The 20,575-nt window shown below is 41.7% G+C and overlaps 3 protein-coding genes across 3 annotated transcripts; 1 reads left to right on the top strand and 2 right to left on the bottom strand.

The window, feature by feature from the left end:
* On the bottom strand, positions 1-3,774 carry sco1 (synthesis of cytochrome C oxidase 1). The gene is made up of 7 exons (XM_069716094.1): positions 3,583-3,774; positions 2,052-2,177; positions 1,661-1,751; positions 1,038-1,235; positions 832-924; positions 336-451; positions 1-189 (listed from the first exon to the last, which is right to left on the bottom strand). The coding sequence occupies exons 1-7, from the start codon at positions 3,715-3,717 to the stop codon at positions 58-60; spliced, it is 891 nt and encodes a 296-aa protein (XP_069572195.1). The 5' UTR covers positions 3,718-3,774; the 3' UTR covers positions 1-57.
* A 320-nt stretch (positions 3,775-4,094) lies between these two features.
* Positions 4,095-6,018, bottom strand: tmem220 (transmembrane protein 220). Its single transcript, XM_069716095.1, has 6 exons — positions 5,852-6,018; positions 5,743-5,772; positions 5,605-5,665; positions 5,210-5,333; positions 4,615-4,674; positions 4,095-4,531 (listed from the first exon to the last, which is right to left on the bottom strand). The coding sequence occupies exons 1-6, from the start codon at positions 5,948-5,950 to the stop codon at positions 4,399-4,401; spliced, it is 507 nt and encodes a 168-aa protein (XP_069572196.1). The 5' UTR covers positions 5,951-6,018; the 3' UTR covers positions 4,095-4,398.
* A 1,075-nt stretch (positions 6,019-7,093) lies between these two features.
* map2k4a (mitogen-activated protein kinase kinase 4a) lies at positions 7,094-19,395 on the top strand. The gene is given in 14 exon segments (XM_069716093.1): positions 7,094-7,591; positions 7,593-7,668; positions 8,548-8,583; positions 9,459-9,491; positions 12,178-12,280; positions 13,022-13,196; positions 13,318-13,437; positions 13,536-13,655; positions 13,754-13,805; positions 13,917-14,044; positions 16,848-16,925; positions 17,214-17,362; positions 17,891-17,936; positions 18,621-19,395. Coding segments are annotated over 14 exon segments (1,317 nt in total). The 5' UTR covers positions 7,094-7,504; the 3' UTR covers positions 18,735-19,395.
* The last annotated feature ends 1,180 nt before the right edge of the window (positions 19,396-20,575 follow it).

Raw genomic sequence — 20,575 nt, 5'->3', positions numbered from 1 at the left:
GACGTATCCAGAATAAATAAAGGCCAACAGCAGAGGGCGGTAGAGTTCGGCGGCCCGTCACTTCTTCTTGTACTTCCTCATGTGCGACGCTATCGAGGCGGAGATCTCCGCGCTTCTTTTGTTCTGTCCGAAATACTCCGCGAACTCGCCGTCGGGTCCCACCAGGTACATGATGATGGTGTGATCCACCTGAGGAACGACGGGAGAAACACATCTCATTACGTTTTACATTTCTTTCTTTGCCGTCGTCAAAGACGAAGCCAGAGCCCGCGGGGTGGGTGGGCGGGCGGGGGGGAGAAGAAGGAGGTGGGGGAGGGGGTCGTCCCGTCACTCACGATGTAGTCGTTGTCTTCGTCCTTCGGTCCCTGGCTGTAGTAAACTCTGTAGGCGCGGGACACCTGCTCCACCTGCGGCGTCGTCCCCGTCAGACCGATCAGCTTCGGGGAAAACTCTGAAAGATTCAATCAAAAAAAAAAAAAAAAAAAATCGAAAATAAATTTTGTATCTAAAATTACAGAATGAACGAGATGAATAGTCAATTGATGATTTCATCAGATATGCAGCTGCCGGTTCAGACAAATATGATTTTTTTCCGTAAACAACGTTTGATTTTTAAACACAAGATATTGATTGCCGTTTTCTGATGCGACCAACGTTATGCGAAAAATTAACAGGAGGAAACTTTCTGGGCCTAAAAAAAATTAACAAAAAAATTGAACAGTATTTTTAGGCATTTATCTGAGTAATAAAGTATTCAAATAATTATCTTTCCAGGTGCTTTCAGGTATTTATAACATTTTTTCCAGGGAAATAAAAGCATGTTTTTTGTACCTTTCACGTACGCAGCCATGGCCTCCGGGGTGTCCCGGTCCGGGTCGATGGTGATGAGCACCGGCGTCAGGTTGGGAAGAGACTTGATTTTGTCTGTTGAAAAAAAAAAACAACAAAAAAACCCAGAAAGTTCTGTAAAAAAAGAAAAAGAAGGAACCGCCGAGACGTTCCGGTTTCTGCTGCGGTTTTTTAAAATTTTTATTTACCTATTTCGTCCACCACCTCGATCATCTTCTCCAGCTCGTCCGGGCAGATGTCGGGGCAGTGGGTGAACCCGAAGTAGATGAGGACCCACCGGCCCAGGAAGTCCTCGCTCTTGGCGGGTTTGCCGTCGTGGTCGACGAGCGAGAACGGACCGCCCAGCGCCGGTTTACCGATCGATTTGTTCCTCTCTTTTTCAATCTCTGCGGATCACGACACAATTACAGAGAGCGGGTTGTTATCGCTATTGTCGTTATTTAAGCTCCTCTTCCTCCTCACATACGAAGCTCTTAATGGACCGAGTTACATCTCTGACTCTCTGGTGAACTATGAGCCTTCGAGGACGCTGAGGTCACTCCAAACTGTATCATAGGATATTGCTTATTTCATATTTTAACTCTATTTGTGTTTAATTTGATGCATTTTATCTGTTTCTTATGCATCTCATATTTTTAAATGTTCCTTAATATCTGTTTTTATGTGAAACACTGCATGTTATTTTCTTGCTGTAAAGCTTTGAGCTGCATTTCTTGTATTAAACGTGCTATACAAATAAAGTTTATTATTATTATTTACCACCAATATCACCTGATTTAACAATCAAAACAAAACAAAACAAAAAACGTACTTTCTTCTTTTTCTTTCTTGAGATATTTCATCCCTCCCAGCAGAGCGCCTCCGATAGCGAACGTTATCGCTAAAGATTTCCACGTCACCGGCTTTGAAGTAAAGAGAGGACAGGAACAGACAACAGTAAGAAACGCATGTACGTCACGAGACAACGGCGTCACGCTTGATTCTCTCGCTGCTGACGTAAATACAGATGACGTCATTTTAATAGCTAATTATTCTTCGAATCCTCGTTAGATTGGAGGTGATTTCAGACGACTCAGAGTATGACGAGAGTCCAATTGTAAAACAAACAAAAAATGTCAAATCTGAGCTCATGTTTAGGGATTTATTTCCTGGATATGGAGTGAATTCGTGTCAAACTTTAACATCAACTTTTCGGCACTCACCCCAGACTTCTTGGTGTTCTTCCCCGACGACGACGGCGGCGGCGGAGGCATCGCGGAAAACGGTCTGGAGCCGTGTGGATGCGTCCATCGTGTTGTTCTGCAGGTGAACCGCTGACCCGCATTCACCTGGAAACCACCGAGCGCAGGACGAAGGGGATGAGCCGAGATCACCACATCATACCCTCACCACATCATACCCTCACCACATCATACCCTCACCACTTCATACCCTCACCACATCATACCCTCACCACATCATACCCTCACCACATCATACCCTCACCACTTCATACCCTCACCACATCATACCCTCACCACTTCATACCCTCACCACATCATACCCTCACCACATCATACACCACTTCATACCCTCACCACATCATACCCTCACCACTTCATACCCTCACCACTTCATACCCTCACCACTTCATACCCTCACCACATCATACCCTCACCACTTCATACCCTCACCACATCATACCCTCACCACATCATACCCTCACCACTTCACTTCATACCCTCACCACATCATACCCTCACCACTTCATACCCTCGCCACATCATACCCTCGCCACTTCATACCCTCACCACATCATACCCTCACCACTTCATACCCTCACCACATCATACCCTCACCACTTCATACCCTCACCACATCATACCCTCACCACATCATACCCTCACCACATCATACCCTCACCACTTCATACCCTCACCACATCATACCCTCACCACATCATACCCTCACCACTTCATACCCTCACCACATCATACCCTCACCACATCATACCCTCACCACATCATACCCTCACCACTTCATACCCTCACCGTGTTCGGGAAGTCCAATCTGAAATTTTTGCAAATTTAAAAGGGGGCGTCGTTCAGTGGAGAAACTGGAGATGTAGTTTAAATTATTCAGTGTTTTTTTTTTTTTTTTTTTTTTTTTACCAATGCTTCTTGTTACGTGACAAGAAAGCCATTAAGGGGAAAAACAAAAAGTGTTTTTTCCATAAAAAAAAATGAACTGGTTAATCTTGAAGCTCTCTTGAACTTGAACTACCGCACCTTTAAAATTTATATTTCTTATTTTAACTCTATTTGTTTAATTTTATGCATTTCATCTGTTCTCATGTATCTCATTTATTTTCTATATTTGTAAATATTCCTTTATATCTGTTTTGATGTGAAATACTGCATGTAATTATCTTTGAGCTGCGTTTCTTGTATGAAAGGTGCTATACAAATAAAGTCTATTATTGTTATTACTATATTAAAACTATAGAAGCACTGAACATCCAACAAAAACGAGATGAGCCCTTGTTTGTCCAGAGTAATAAAAACAATTCGGCTTTGGTTTGGAGTCACGAGGTTACGTGACGATAAGTTATTGGTGTTCAAACTAACTTCACCGCAGTCGAACTCGTCACGAACACGAACGCTAAATTGGCAAATTTCTGAATGGAGTTTGGTGTGACAGCCTGAACTCGGCTGCTGCTGCTGGTTTGTGTTTTTTGTGTTTTTGGTGACCTACCAGGTAGCTGTGAGTTCTCTGCGATGACGAAGGCGTGTGTGTCAGTCCGGTTAAAACGCTGCGTGAGAGTGTGACGCCTCGACTCTGCAGGACTTTACTCTGAACCAGGCTGCGATATAAAACACTCAGAGCCATGTTCAGATGTTCAGACCTTGACGGAGCCGCTGCAGCAAACCAGGAAACGGCTGTAAAGTTTCATAAAACGTGACAAGCGAAAAGGGAAACTCGGCATACAAACCGCTGTTCTCCAGTCAGTTCTTAATAACCGCGAGAATATAAAAGGATCCATTTTAAACTGAAAGGCTGCTCTCGGATCTGCTGGCAGGCAAACGTTATCAACACACAGGAAGTGACGTCAAACGCAGCTTCTTCTATCGCCCTTTTTAGTTCGTGTGCTTTCTACTGCCACCTCGTGGATATTAAAATCAAGTTCAAGCTCGTTTTATTCAAATATATACAACATTTTTTTATAATAAAATAAATGTAATAAAGACAAAATTATCTATTTTTTAATTAAATATTTTATTATTAAATAAATTGTAAAACATTTTGTTACATGTGCTTCATTTGAGAGAGGACTATTAGTCCAAGTTATTTAATCAACATTAACGGGAAAGAAAGTTTTTAACACTGATAAAATACAGTTTGTAGGTTTTTCTATTACATGACAAGTACATTTAACAAAAAAATAAAATAAAATGAATTGCACTTGAGCTGTCATATTTTATATTTCATTATATTTACAAAAAGAGCACTTTTGGTTCACGATCTTCCGTCAAAGAACAAAACAAAAAAGGAATGTTTTAAAGTGGACATCTAAATGGCCGTTTTACAATGCGAGGGCCAGTTGGTCCTCAGCTCCTTATTGACGTAGTAGTAAAGCCAGGCCACGAAGGGGAAGACCGTGATGGCGACGGCGGTGGAGACTCTGAGCGTCCCGACAGGAGCTCTGATAGAAAAAGAGTGGGTGTCCTTAAAAGTGACACGTACGGGGAGAATAATACATCTCCTGGTTCTATTTTCAAATATTACCTTCCAGAGTGGCGACACAGGAGGAGCCAAACAAGTGTCAACATGAGACCAGAAAATTCCCTAAAAGGGGGGAAAATATATATTAAAAGCAAAAAAATAAAACGAGGAACAAAAATGTGAAACTCTGCATTTGTGGGTGAATCGGTCGGTCTATTTAAAAAAAGAAGAAACCCACCAATTATCTGTAAAATATCTTGAAACTGACAAAGGTCTTCATCATTGTTTGTTCTGACTTGACTTTTTTGCGTTCCTCAAAATATTTTAAATGATAAAAACAAATGTGAAAATGTGAATGCCTCACCCTGATATTTTTCTCTGACATAGCAAAAGGCTGCAGGTACTAAATGAGGAAAAACTGCTTTTAATTTCATGAGTTTTCATAAAGAATGTTTCTTTGAGCCATTAAGAAGCGTATAAAGAAATTCATCCACGCCGGCGCTGGTATTTTATTCCTCCAGGAGCGTAAGCGACACGTATTTTGAAGTGGAGGGAGACTTGTAAGTTCTGAAAAATTATATTTTTCTTGCATTAAAGCCTGCAAAAAAAAAAAAAAAAAAAAGCCGCTTTCCATGATGAGGTTAAGGTGGAGTCGTACCTGCCCTCCTCCTGCTGGAAGATCTGTGTGACTCCGTCTTTGTACAGCCTCCACCCTAACATGCAGATAACGGTGCTGGAAATCATCACGTGGAGATCTGCAACACGCCTCCAGGGCAAATTCTCTGCAATTTGAAGAGGAAAAAAAAACAACCCACAAGACTATTAATGCACAAGTGTCGAAGTCCTGCTTCTGCCCTGAGGTGCACAGTCGTGATAAAGCCACTTGAGGGCGCTATATCAGCACTGCAAGGAAGTTCGGAGTGGAAAACGGGCTTCGTGATCTCCCTTTATATAGGGATATATTTATATAAGGTATTTATTCTCAATACTTAATGCATCTGTTAAAATGACAACTAACAGCACCCCATTTCAGATCCAAACGTATCTCTGTACCTGTCACGTGAGGTGTGACGCCAATAAAAGCGCAGAGGACTGCAGGGACACCATAACCAACCTGCAACAGGAAAAGTAGTGTTCATAACAAACCAAATTTAAATTAAATTTAAATCCGTGACAGGGGTGCGATCTCACCATCCATAAACCTGCGTCTGGATCATTGATCTGCAGTGGGACGTCAGACACATGGTCATTGATCACAATTCAAATAGAAAATATATACGTACAAAATGAAAGCACTCACCTGCACGTATGTTGCAAGAGCGAAGAACAAAGACATGAAAAGGTTGCAGATTTTCCAGATAACTAAAAGCCACGACTTCTCGCCACAAACTTCTCCCATCGTTGTTTGCAACCTCTCACTTTCCCCGCCCGGCTGGACGTCTATACGTCAGAAAGCAGACGCACTTGGCCAGAAAGAGGGAGGGGTTCGCTTGATATTCATCACATTAGCTGAAAGGTGGGTTGGGTTTTTTTTTTTTTTTTTTTTTTTTTAGACCTGAACGAAATATTTAGACTATTTAAAGTCTGTATCCTCCAAATGATTCATAAACGAGGCCACAAGTATCGTTTAGCTGGATTTACGCGCACAGACACTCATTATAGGTAGATGTTCAATTATATTTTGTATTTTTGTATAATTATCAAAAAGGACTCAGTAATGTCCTGATTTTAATATCTCATATTTCATATCTCATGGGAAATAAAAAATAAAAAAACCCATATAGGTCTGAATGGGTAAAATAAATTGTGTTAAAGCTTGATTTTTTTTTCTGTCCTGGACGCCCCGGTCATCAAAACAAGCAAACGTTCCCAAAGACCGCAGTGTGGTCAAGGTGGGAGTACTAACAACACAATGCGGAGACAGCACTTCCGATAGTTCTTTACAAAATAAAATCCCCATGATGGAAACATTTTTAAACGTGTGTTCAGGTTATCAAATGTTATACACTGGTAATACAAAATAATATGTCAGATTTGTATGTGTTAGAAAAAGGCAAAACTTAAGTCAATAAATCAAGATTGAGACGTGGCATGGCAGAAAAAAGGTCCAAAATACACATTCAGTGATTATTATACTTTACAATAAAATGTATTCACAATGCATTTGTAAATGCACTGAAGTTTAGTTTTAGCTTAAAAAGTAGGAACATTTTTCTCAACAAATCAAGAAACATTTAATCCTTCAGTTTAATCAGAAAAAAAAAATCCAATTTAAAATCAGAAAATTTGGAGATAAAAAAGTCATCGTTAAAAGTAAATGGAGTAAAAAATAAATAAAATAGAGATTTAGTGGAGAAAAAGTATAAAGTTGCATTAAAATATAAATATTTATACCTCAAAACTGTCCTTCAGTAAATACACTTAGCTGCATTATACCAACAGGTACAAAATGTCCCGTTCTGTTTTTGGCTCGCTCGCTGCCATTTTCCATCTTTTATTTTGAAGCAGACACTACGCACATCCGGTTTCCTCCTCGCTAACAGCTGGTAGCATGTAGCGGTCCTCGGACATGTCAGTGTCACTCGGTCAGCTGATTGCGGGTCGGAAAGCCTCTTGGTTCCGCCAGTTCAGTTAGCCTCGCGCAGCTGGATGTTTGTTTTTGTCCTCCTTTCAACGCGGTCCGAGAAACAACAACAACAACAACAACAACAACAAAATCTGTAACAACTTTAACGTTGTTTTTTTTTAAACTCTCCCGCCGTCGCTAGATTTGCTTGTTGTTGTTGTTGTTGTTGTTGTTGTTGTTTTTTTCCTCTCTCCTGCGGCGTGAAGTTGCCGTTCGTGAGGCAGTGAATTGTTGTGGCGGGGAGGAGGAGGAGGAGGAGGAGGAAGGAGGAAGGAGCGGAGCGGTCTCTCTCTCTCTCTCTCTCTCTCTCTCTCTCTGCCGCTGCTGATGGAATTCAAACACGCAACAATGGCGGCTCCCGGTCCGAACGGCTCGACGACACCCAGCGGACACAACAACGGCGGCGGCGGCGGCGGCGGGAGCCGCGACGCACCCGCACCCCCACCCGCACCTCCAGCCCCAGCACATCACCACCATGAGCGGCATGCAGGGTGAGTGCGTGCGCGCGTGTGCGCGTGAGATCCGCCCGGAGCCGCGAGCTCACATTCTGCTGCAGTGAAGGTTAACGTTAGCTCGGCTAGCCGTGGGAGGCTACTCCCAGGAGGAGGAGGAGGAGGAGGAGGGGAGCAGCCGTCCCTGACTTCCCCCCCCTCCCCGGAGGAGCGGTAGCTGTCCCGTTGAATGTTTATTTTCTTATCATCGCGTACAGGACGAATGAAATATGTGGTGTTCCCGTCTGGTGGTGTGTGCAGCCCCGTTATGTTCCGCTCGCCAGACTCCGTTACAAAAACTGCCATTTTTTATTTTTTTATTTTTTTATTTATTTTTCTTCCTCCAATCTCCGCAATATTTCTTGATCACATCGAAGCCAATTGAAAATACGTCCTTTCATAAACGTGTCGTAAAGACGCGCTGCGTTAAATCAGTGTTCGTGCGTGTCATTTGGGATTGCAGCACCCCCCCCCTCCCCCCTCCTGATATTCATGCAAATGCGGTGTTTTTTTGTTGTGCTCATGTAAAAAAAAAAAATGCCGAATTCATCAGAACACCTTCACAATTAATAATATATGTGAAGTCGTGTTACATGTGGTTGGCAATATGTAAAACAAGTCGAATATGTGATTTTGACGGTGGAGTCTGGTGGGTGTCCACACATTCTTCACAGCATTATAAAATAGTAAGCGTCTGTGATGTTGCAGCTCAGGTCCCCCTGCTTGTACAGAGGCCTCAAACCTGAAGCTGCTTTATCTTGAAACGTGTAGAACCAGCCGTCCGTAGCACCACTCCTCTAAATGCTCCTTTCCAAAAATGCTGTATTTTTTTTTTTTGGTGTGCTTTTGTACAAACACTCTCTCATTTTAATATTTCAGAGTCCAACACCTGCTGGAGATGTCAGAGTGAAACAGGTAAGCCACACACCGCACCGACCTCGTAGAGTCGGATAAGCAGTTTAACTCGAAATCCTATCGCAGATGACAAATTCTGAAGAAAAACTTGCCGTACACTCTCGATTTTTTTTTTTTGTGTGCAATTTTCTTAGCTTCTGCTTTAAAAGCTCTTCATGTGATGGTTTTATTTAATTAATACAATTAAGTTGCATGTTAATTTGTATTAATTGTTTTTACATCTCTGGTACCTTTCCCTTACAATGAAGCAGGTGATGCTTTAATTCGCCTAACATTGGTGTTAACCGTGTCTCTCTTTTTCTTTAATGCAGTATTTGATTTTAATATTGTGTTGTGTAACGTTGTTTTAATTCCCCTGACCGTATATCTCATCTTCTACCTCAATGCTGCTAACTAATGATTCCTAACTCCTGACATGGTGCCGACTGACTGGTGAGCTGTCCCGAGGAACAAATAATAATCGTGTGTTTCTGTCCGAAACCATTTTCATGATGGTTGAATTCACACTCGCTTCTGGATCCCCGTTTTTGTTGTTGTGTTGTCGTTTTATTTTACCTGCAGTTCATTTTGCCTCCTCCATTGTCTCATAAACGCGCATGCTGATGCATTTACCCTCCAGAAAAATACACTCGAACCTGCTGCGATAAAAGGAAAGTTTGACAGCTCAGCAAAGCGAAGCCGATTTCTGTGATTTTTTAAAAAAAAAATTCTTTTTGGAGTTTTTTTTTTTTGGTTGGAGGAAAACCTGTGAAGCGAGGGAGGTTTGAAGTCGAACTGACGGAGCAGAGTCTCCAGAGGGAAACGTAACAAGCTTTTCTAATTGAAAGTATATTGAAATATGTGGAAAGTAAAAAAAGCTGTCTTCTCACCTCCAGGGTTTCAGATAAACCTGTCTGGAGCTCCCCCAAGTAAGCCAACCCTCTTTTTTTTTTTTTGGCTTCAGCACCAACAGTTCTCATCCCTTTGTTTCTGGTATGGGGGAGTCTGTCCTGCTGTTTTTCAACTAATCCCGGTCCAAACTTCTGACGGGCTCCTGTAGGCTTGTGCCGGCTCCTGGTGATGCTTTTTTTTTTTTTTTTTTTAAGGGACATTTTCTCTCTCAGATGGCTTGCAGCTTGTCAGACATGCGATCTTATGGAGGAGGTTTTTACCCTCTGAACCCCCCCCCTCATCCCCCTCCAGCAGTTTGTGGGTGCTTTTAAGAAAAAAATATTATTTATTTTTTGCTCCTGTTGCACTTTTCATCACAGCAGGGCTCATTTTTTGCTGCATCAGCAGGTCCTGCACCTCGATGGAAACAGCAAAATCATGGCTAGAAGTCGAGAGAACTTAAACAAGTCTTTTGTGCAGTATAGTATATTTATCATATCTTAAATATGTATATATATATATATATATATAGTTTTTTTTTTTTTTTGGATCATTTATTTTACAAAAATGGAACAAAGATGGCATCTATATATATATATATATACAACATTTTGTGTCCACACTTGTTAGCAATACTGGGAGAAAAGGAGGGGCCTCCACATGCTATAGATGTTAAACTATTTACATTTGTATAACTAGATTGTAGAACACTTTCTCTGTATTATCCATCCTATTTCCTCTGAACTCCAGCCCGCCGATCAGTCGAAGAAAAAAAAAAAATTGTCACGTGACCGCTGGTATCAGCCGAGTCATTCGAAATTTCTGCAGATCCGCTGAAAAGTGCAGAATTAGTTTTTTTCTTTTTTTACAGCATCTAATTTGAGCAAACGGGTTTATTTTTGGCCGAATTTTAAATGACACGTAGAATAAAATTATTTTTAAGCTTAAATATTTTGTTTGTTTTTTTTTTGCGACGGAGGCATTCAAGGACAATCGGAAAGTGGAAAATCCGACAGTAATTTCTACTTTTACAGTTTCTGGGTCTTTTAAACTGTCATTTAAAAAAAAAAAAAAAATTCATATATCGATTTCTTCTAAAAGACAACATGCGTTTTAAACCCGCCTGCTGCTTCTGTGAGGTTCAGAGGGTTCACACCTACTTCTGTATTTTCTGTGCTGCACAACAAAAAAAAAGCCATTTAGTAGAAACTCTCCTCCGGGAGGGAAGTCGTATCTGTTCTCGGCGGCACAAGCCTTTAAAACTAAGAGCTTCCGTTGATATTTTGTCTGGAGAGCCTCCGTCATCCTTCTCTCGGTGGGATCGAGGAGCTCCGCCAGATAAAGAGAGACCTCGGTGTGAAACTAACAAGCAAGAAGTCCTGCCTGTAGTGTTGTCACATGACCTTTTATCACCCCCCTCCCCACCCCCCCCCTCCACCTCCCCTCCTTGACTGGTGTGTCTGTTTTGTTTTTTTGGCATGAGTGCACCTCAGCATAGCACTTGCTTGTCGAGACAAGGTACACGCACTCTAAAAGTTGTCGTCTCGAGTCCACACACACACACACACACACACACACACACACACACACACACACACACACACACACACACACACACACACATTCTTGAGGTATTTCGGGGGGGCGGAGCCAGCTGTCCTTCGATTCAAGGTGAAATCAAAGCAGTCGGCCTGAGACGGATGTTTCCATCCGCATTTGTATCATTTACATTTTTATCACTATCATTATGGTTTAATTTCTTCCACTTGTTTGGGTTTGTGCGTCTGCATTATGAATGTCGGTGTTTTTATTAGCAGCATGCCGCATTTTCTGTTTTTTTTAGAGTCCGAGTTGACGGAGCCCTCTGAAGGTGTGTCATCACCACGGTGGAGTTTCAGTCTACTTTTTAGATATTTTACACCACCATATTTAAGCACTGTTTTTATTACTTTCAGAGGACACTAGGTGCAGTTTGTTTACTGACTATTTCAATGTAAAGGAGCTGAATATCGTGCTGCTGCAGAGGAGGAGGTGACTCCAGCTGAAGCGGATTATAAATTAGTCCAACGGCAGAAGATTTCCTGCATAATTTACACTCAGTTGCCACTTTATTAGGTACACCTGACCTTGAAACTGATGCAGCAAGAGACTTACGAGATGAAACAATTTAGTTTTTGACAAATAGATGCAACGTTTTTTTTTGGGCTTGAAAGGTGTCGAGAATCAAACTGCAGTAAATTGCACCGTTTGTTAGGGACTATTTTGTGCGGCGGATTAATCCAAGCGTAGTCCTGCAGTTGGCATTTTTCGCAGCAGGACGTTGAAAATAACATAAGAATAGACTGAAATACACAAATGTTAACGCAGGAAAAATGCCACCCAGTGTGGAAACGATAGGATTTCATTGGATTAGTTGAGAAAACTGTAAATATGAACACGTTTACAGGTGAGTATTTATTTGAGAGACGACTCAGTGATTCCCCTCCCTTCTATGAAAAGCATGACATCCATTGATTTTACCACAGTGTGTGTGTGTGTGTGTGTGTGTGTGTGTTCTCATTTGTATTTTTTGGGGTTGGGTTGTTGTCACTCACCTCTCCTTGTAACCTTTTCACCTGGGACCACTTTTCTTTCGGGTGTTGTTGTTTTTTTTCTCCCCCTCCACAGCGTTCGTTTGCGAGGTTTTAACGTGTTTTGTCGGCGCGTCTCTCTCGTCCCGCTCAGGTAAACGTAAAGCCCTGAAGCTGAACTTCGCCAACCCTCCGATCAAACCCACCACCAGATTCACGCTGAACACGGCCGGGCCGCCGTTCCAGAACCCGCACATGTGAGTGAGCTTTTCCACCGTCTCCACGGAAGCAACCGAATTTAAGGAGACGACGACTTAATAACAGAGAAATGTTCTGTTCTTGTTCGTTTTACTTGACAAGAAATCTTCAGCCGAGAAATAAACACTGAATATTGCCACATAATTCAACAAATGTACTCATGTTGAAAAAAGGTCGGCCTGAACTGAAATTTGATTTAATACCAGTTTTCATACACGAACACTCATTAATAGGGGAGTTTTTCAGCTTTGAGGCCCAGAGGAGCCGATAAACATCTGAACCGCGGAAAATCAACATATTCATCGGCATTTGAAATTAAGTGTCGAAGTCTTTCTGGTTTCAGTAATTCCTGTTTGAAGAAAACACGTCTCCAGCCGTGAAGTTCGAGGTTTCACCGACGTGTTCATCGAGCCGCCGCAGAAACTCCCGTCAACATGATAATACTCAACAAATCAAAAGACAGAAACTCCTACTTAACTTTTAAAACAAGAAAATGACATCTCAGATTTCCACATTAAGATTTAACGTATGCCGTTTCACAGACATGTTCCTCATTAAAAGGAACTAAAATACAAAGATGCGATATTGACTTGAGTGAAGTCGAATAATCTCTTTGAGAAAAAAACCCCGAAACGATCCAAATTCTACTAAAAACAACTGAACCGACTGGATTTTAAATCTAAATATCTTCTGAGTCCGTCTCCTCCGGCTTCCTTCTCGTGTCTTTTAATGTTCGTCAGAGAGCGGCTGAGGACGCACAGCATCGAGTCGTCGGGGAAGCTGAAGATCTCCCCGGAGCAGCACTGGGACTTCACGGCCGAGGACCTGAAGGACCTGGGCGAGATCGGCCGCGGGGCGTACGGCTCCGTCAACAAGATGGTGCACAAGCCCAGCAACAAGATCATGGCGGTCAAGGTGAGGCCCGGAAAAAAAAAAACACTCGCGCACGGTAAAACGCTGAGTGTGCGTTTTTTTTTTTTTTTTTTTTTTTTCCCGATCGCAGATTTAAATCGTTATTTTTGCGTTTTTATTTCAGAGAATTCGTTCCACGGTGGACGAGAAGGAGCAGAAGCAGCTGCTGATGGACCTGGACGTGGTGATGAGGAGCAGCGACTGTCCTTACATCGTGCAGTTTTACGGAGCTCTGTTCAGAGAGGTGAAATAAATCCAAAAAGTTATTATTGTTATTATTGTTTTAATCGTCTTTTTATTTTGACGTCGCCGTAAATAGTGACCGAGCTCCTTCTGTTTCAGGGCGACTGCTGGATCTGTATGGAACTCATGGCTACCTCGTTAGACAAATTTTACAAGTTCGTGTATTGCTCGTTAGACGACGTGATTCCAGAGGAGATATTAGGAAAAATAACGTTAGCTGTATGTTTTTTTTGTTTTTCTTTCTGTTTTCAAATTAAAAGCAGCCTGATTTTTCTATTACTTCTGCTGCTGAATCTCTTAGTGTTTGTTTTTTTCAGACTGTGAAGGCACTTAACCACTTAAAAGAAAACTTGAAAATAATACACAGAGGTAAGATGTTTTAGTGTGTGTGTGTGTGTGTGTGTGTGTGTGTGTGTGTGTGTGTGTGTGTGTGTGTGTGTCCACCGTGCGTCTCCTCACCGCCTCTGTCTCTCCTCTCAGACATTAAGCCGTCAAACATCCTCCTGGACAGGAACGGCAACATAAAGCTGTGTGACTTCGGCATCAGCGGTCAGCTGGTCGACTCCATCGCCAAAACCAGAGACGCCGGCTGCCGGCCGTACATGGCGGTGAGTGGTGGTGGGGCGGGGGCGGGGGGCGGGGCTTCTGACCTCCTTAACTTCCGGAGAAGTGAGAGCTTCGACTCCCCAGTGTTGTGAATGTACCCTCACCGATCACTTTATTAGGAACACCTGCTTCTTCATGCAGTCATCCGGCGAGCCAATCGTGTTGCAGCAGTGCAAAAAAAAAAAAAAAAAAAAAGTGCCATTAAATGTTGGTGGCAGGTTTGAATGTTTTTTTTTTTTTTTTTTTAAACTGCTGATCTCCTCATGATGGGACTTCGTGTCTCATTATTATTGAGGCCAAGCTACTACACCATTTGATTTATTCAGTTAAAGGCAAACCTGGAAAAACCAGTCAGGAGTTGCTGAAGACGACGTCGCGGTAGTTTTAGTCGAGAACTGAAGCTGTTTGAGATTCATTTGTGTTACGGCCTTCAGCTACGTCCTATTTATCGGCGTGTCGTCGTCGCCGCCTGCGTTTCGTCCCGTCGGCTCGGCCCGCGGTGTCGCGTCGCTCCGTGAAACACAAATGAATCAGCGCAGGTGTGGCTCGACTCGTCTGCCGACACGAGACGCTCGCTCGCTGTTTGCTGTGATGAATCAGTGCAGCCGACTCAGAACCTGTTGGAGAAGACACGTCCAGGTGTGCTCAGTTTCTGGTTGTTGTTGTTGTTGTTGTTGTTTTTTCTGTGGCTTCTAACTGAATATTTTGGACGGTTAATCACGCGGAAGAATTTCAGATCTTCGAGGTGCTAAAGGATATTTTTTTGACGTTTTAAAGGACCAGTCGTTGTCTGTGTGTGTGTTTGTTCACACACACACACACACACACACACACACACACACACACACACACACACACACACACACACACACACACACCAGGTGTGTGTGATCGACGTAGAGCATCTGACGTCAGTGCAGCTGCAGAGACAGACTCGCTGTCTTCGATGTGTGTCGACACGTTCAGGTGTTGAAGACTTTAGATTTCCCCTCATGGATTTAATAATGTTTGTATAATTTGGCTGTTTTTATTTTCCTGCCGACAGAAGCCGGCCTTCATGCTGATGCACAACAAAACGATTCATTTATCGTCTTTTCAGGCTGTCTAAAGGGTGTTTTCACAAGAAAAAGCAAGAACATGATCAGAAGGTTTTATTATACACACTAATCGATAATAGAAATCCAGTCAGAGACACCAACAGGTTTACTTTTCCTCTGCTAGCGTTTACCGGCCCTTTCATTTGAGCTTTTGTTGAGGTGATCCAGAAAATTTGCCGCGTTTTTGTGTTGTGTTTGGTTTTGCACGTACGTTTACCACGAAAACTTGTGCAAAGTGACCACGAAGATCCCCAGAGGTTCGGCGGTGTCGGAGTTTCAGTGAGAACGACGTGACTGGCACGAAAGAAAGTCAAACGAGGAGTTTTGAAATGCAAGAAAGCGTTTGTGTAAAATAGGAGGTAACAAGTCATTTCAATATTTGATCAAAAGATTATTCATCCGTTATGTCCGTCAAAAGTTTCCTTCTAGGTGTTTATTTTAATTAAAAAAGTAAAAAAAAAAAAAAAAAAGGGTTAAAGATGCAAATTAAAGAAGCTGAAAATAGGCATTTTTTTTTTCCTTCATTAGATTCCAATGAAATGATGATTTCCTGATCGTTTCCTGTCTGCTGCTGTTTCACACGCGCAGCTGCAGAGAGCCTGAAGCTCTCCGTCTTACAGATGTTTGCTGCTGCTGCATAAAACCCGTCCGAGCTGCAGCACCAAGCGTCCCGCTCTGCTGCTGGGTGACATCAGCCTCTAATTCAGGCCTGTAAATGGGCCAGCGAGGTGCTTCCTCCTCCTCCTCCTCCTCCTCCCTCCTCTGCAGCCCTTTTTTTGTGCGATGAAGTAAATCCGGTGGAGGTCATAAATGACAGACCATGTGTTGTGAGGCAGGAATGAGGGATGGAGGCGGAGAGCCGGCGGCGTCTTGTTGTGCAGGTGAAAACATGCCCAGAGGTGATGAGCTGCTTTGGTATTCTCCGGGGAAGAGAACCTGGTTTTTTTTTTGGTTTGAGGAACAACTGTTTTTATTCTTTCTCAGTATTTAAGTTACGTCATAAAAAAACCCCGTTAAAAGTCTGACGCGCAGCTTTGTGAGACTTTTCCGGCCTGCTGCAGCTCTGGGACTCTTCCTCTCGGTGCTGAATACAGATTTGAAGCTTTCAACTCAACGAGCCACAGTGACACCTGCTGGTTTTGAGAAGCTACTGCAGCTGAATTTGTGTTTTTGTGAAGCGTGGGATCGTGTCTTAATCTTCTTTTGACGCAAGCACAGACACAAATTTTACGTGTCACTAGAGGTCCCACTTAACCAGTGGTTATCAACTGGTGGGTTGTGACCCAAAAGTGGGTCGCTGGGCCATTTTTAGTGTTAGGGGGAAAAAAAAGTTATGGATAAAAAAAAAAAGAAGCAAACTTGGGGCTTAAACAATTTCTGCTGCTTCGCTTTTATTTTGAAGGTTCCCATGTTACAGCTGTTTGCTACATGTGTCAAGTCACAACAAAACATCAGGTTTGGGATGAAATAAATCAGATTTTTTTATTCCATAATTCATACAGTTCAATTAATAACCCTGAAACATGATGAGCAACATCAGTTTAAACTTCTAATTCATTTAAGTTTTCACCTCTTGTTGATTTCCTGCACATTTTTTTCAGTGATTTATTTCTCACCTTTTCCAGCTGGTTTGCTTTTTTGTTGTTGTTGTTTCTGAACCCCATATTTGATCAAAACTGTGTGTTTCCTGTGCTTGTGTTTTTTCCAGCCGGAGAGAATAGACCCGAGCGCTTCGAGGCAAGGATACGACGTCCGCTCAGACGTCTGGAGTTTGGGAATCACGCTGGTGAGTTTTTATCAATCAGAGTTATTTAAAAGCTGAGAGAAATACATCCCAAAAAAAAAACCTTGTCATAGGTGTTGGACCATATCTATTCTCTTGCCGTTCAAATGTTGACATCTTCTCACGACAAACAGGAGGTCGAACCGGAGGAGTCCATAACTTGTTTGCGCCTGAAGATTTTCTGCTCGATCAGCAATATTTAATAAAACTCACTGCGGGAGCTCAGCAGACTGCAGGAGCTACCTGTTTTTTTTTTTTTTAACACTAAGTTGAACCCGTCGTGTGTTTCAGTACGAGCTGGCCACGGGACGGTTCCCCTACCCGAAGTGGAACAGCGTGTTCGACCAGTTGACCCAGGTGGTGCGAGGCGACCCGCCGCAGCTCAGCAACTCGGAGGAGAGGCGCTTCTCGCCCAAGTTCATCGCCTTCGTCAACGTGTGGTGAGAACAGACCGAAAGGAAACGCAGCGCTGCAGCAGAGCAATTTCAGATTTTTTTTTCAGGGATTTGAGGTCTTGATTTGATTTGATTCATTTTGCACAAATTAAAAACACAAGATTTTACAAAATACAATAAAAAAAATAAAAAAATTCAGTGCAGTGCAGGGAGAGACAGAAAAAAACAAAACAGTGGGCTTATTTAAAGCCTCCACCTAGATAATGTTTAAAATTTACAGTTATAGGAAATACAAAGTTTACATAAAAATAATATATACAGAATATAAGTTACAACAATCACAGCAAAAACAATAAAGTCAATATAAAAAAAGCAAGAAGACATGAGTACTCTGATGGATGAGAGTGTATATGTTGTAGTTATGAAACAGAAGTTAAATGTTCTTTTTAAGCACCTTTTCAAGCATTTAATAGAGGAACAGCTTTTTGTCAGATGCTGCCCCCTGGTGGACAAACGGCTGAACTGTACCCTCCCAAACATGTAACACTTTTTCTGTTTTTCTGTTTTTCGTAGCCTTACAAAGGACGAATCGAAAAGGCCAAAGTACAAAGAGCTACTGGTGAGTTCACGTTGAGATTCTTTTACATTTTCCTGGTTCCCACCGGAATATCAGAGAATTATAGAAAGTTTATTCCCGACATGGAAAGTAAGTGGATTTGATCATTTTTCAGGCCGAGTCTTGAAATATCCGTGTTTAGTATAAACTTTAACTGCTGGATCTGACGCAATCTAATTGGAGACCTGACGATACTAAGTCCCGCCCACCGATAGCTGTAACCTGACTGCACCACAGACCTGTCAATCAAACAGACACGCCCCCAAAAACAGGTCTTCTTGAATCTTCTTTTCTAATGAATGAGGGATTATTTTCAGATGGACCTCCAGAAAACTAATAAGAAGGAGTGACTTTAGCTAACAACACCGAGATAACTGATGGACACATTTTATTGACTTCGTATTTGATGAGAGAAGTTGAATGGGAGTCTATGGAGCCGGAGGCTTTTTGGAGACGACCTCTAGTGGCACTCGGTGGTATTGCAGCGTAAGGCCTCATTTTTCAGACCCAGAAGCTACGAACACTTTTATATACAGTCTGTGGTTTTGTCTGATCAGCACAAAGTTTGGACTGTTTTTTCTGTTCATTATAGGTCATGGAAATTTGACATTTGTCAATTGTCGTGCTTCTTTTTGAAAGCCTGCATTGATGTTATGATATTTAATTTTTTTTGTCGTCCCCCTCCAGAAAGACCCGTTCATTCAGATGTACGAGGAGCGCTCGGTGGACGTCGCCAGTTACGTGTGCAGGCTCATGGATCAGATGCCCACCTCTCCCATTTCCCCCATGTATATGGACTGAAAAACAAAACAAAAAACACCCCCATGAATGCACACCACTCTGCAACAACCACAAAAAACAACAACAACAACAAAAAAAGAAGTAATAATGAAAACAAACCCTCGTGTAAATTTGCTTGGTTCCCTTTATTGCAGTGTTAAAAGAGAAATGTAAAGCCTAAAAAAAAAAAAAAAAAAAAAAAAAAAAAAAAAAAAAAAAAAAAGCAGCACCACTTGCAGTAACAGCGGTGTCACTTCAGTCATGTCTGTATGATATATTAACACACTTCTGTTTCGCTCGTTCACGGACGCACAGTCACCTCGGTGTAATAGCAGCTGAATCGATGGATCATCCCGACAAGGACGCATCTCAGTGATTATTAGTAAACAGTGATTATAAGAAAAAAAAAATTAACCTGGAACGTGTATTTATAGAAACCAGAACCACGTGGCGTATTTAAATTCGGAGACTCTCCGACATACTGGAAATCATCATGCTCTTTTTGTGAATCGTCCCCACCTCTTCGTGAATGAAAGCTTTTTGTGTTTGGTATCTTAATGGAAACTGTGCTTCTCTTTTGGGCGGGAAAGCGGTTTTAAAAAGGTGTCGGGTTTCGGTCCGACTGTTGCTGATGTACGAATAAAAAAATTTAAAAAAAGAGAGAAAGAGAAGAGAGAAGGTTGTCGTCTGTCTCTTTATTTTATGACAACGGTGTCTGTGTATCCTGATTGTTTCATGATGGAACCAGCTGACCAGCAGGAGATGCTTTCAAGTAGGACTGGTTAATTTTCAAAATAAGATGACAGACACTTTTTGATTGAACTCGATATTAAGATGTTATACGTAGCCAAAAGTATGTGGACACTTGACTTGAGTATTTCCATTTTTTATGCATCTTATTCTTCCACTTTTCAGAGGGGAAATAGTCTACTTTTGTTTTTTTACTTCACTACATTTGTCTGACGACTTCACTCAAGTTACCTTTTAAGATTAAAATTTTGTCAAACCATTCCTGTCCAGTAAAAACATACATTTCAAAATTAAAAAAAAAAAAATTCTGATTAACTTGGATTAGATGTTTTTTTGTGGGAACTTTATGACTGTAATAAGGCTGACAATCTCATTTTTATATTAAGATATAATTGACATTTCACTTTCCAAAACGGTTTTTTTTCCTTCATTTAAATTTTTTTTTTTTTGACCTACATTAATTCTATAATAGTAAAAGTGTCACCTCTAATAATGATAATCATAAATATTTAAAAAAAAGTTTTTATTTTTGGGTTCTCATGTCTTACAATTTACTCTTAAAACATCTTTTACAAGCTTTATTGAGAGAGCAGGAGGTTTTAGGTTACTGTTGGAGGCTCGGTTCAAAATCAAACACGTCGGACATTTATTCTTGCAAGAAGGAGCAAATACATGCACCCTCAAACAGAGGTGTCCTGCAATGCTCCCAGATCTCCTCCGTAGGGCAGCTTTTATACAGCGTGACAAACATTTGACAGTCACCCCCATTCCCTTTGTATCTGCTTTCGTATATACTGAGTTGGTTGGAGGTCACAAGATAAGGACACAAGGAGGCTCGTCAATTAGATGCGGAAAGTAAAACAAAAAGGAATCACTTGCAAATAAGAGAGAAACCCAAAGAGACTTTTCCGGAGCCACAATGCAAACAGGAGGAAGAGACAAATCTTTTTTTCCATCAGTTATTTTATAAGAATATATTATAGGAATTTGTGGGGTTTCACTGTATAGTGCTGTAAATTTCTGCTGTAAGGACTTTAATGTGTTAAGTGCCCTTGAAATAACCTGTGTTGTGATTTGGTGCTGGTTAAATAAAATAAAATAAAATTGAACAA

The sequence above is a fragment of the Brachyistius frenatus genome, unplaced genomic scaffold (genome assembly GCF_029030835.1).
Source record: "Brachyistius frenatus isolate BFR_SWC_R1_liver_20210118 unplaced genomic scaffold, ASM2903083v1 Contig_151, whole genome shotgun sequence".
In the NCBI taxonomy this organism is placed as follows: Eukaryota; Metazoa; Chordata; class Actinopteri; family Embiotocidae; genus Brachyistius; species Brachyistius frenatus.
The sequence above is the reverse complement of the archived record's forward strand: the minus strand, read 5'-3'. Positions and strand labels throughout refer to the sequence as shown.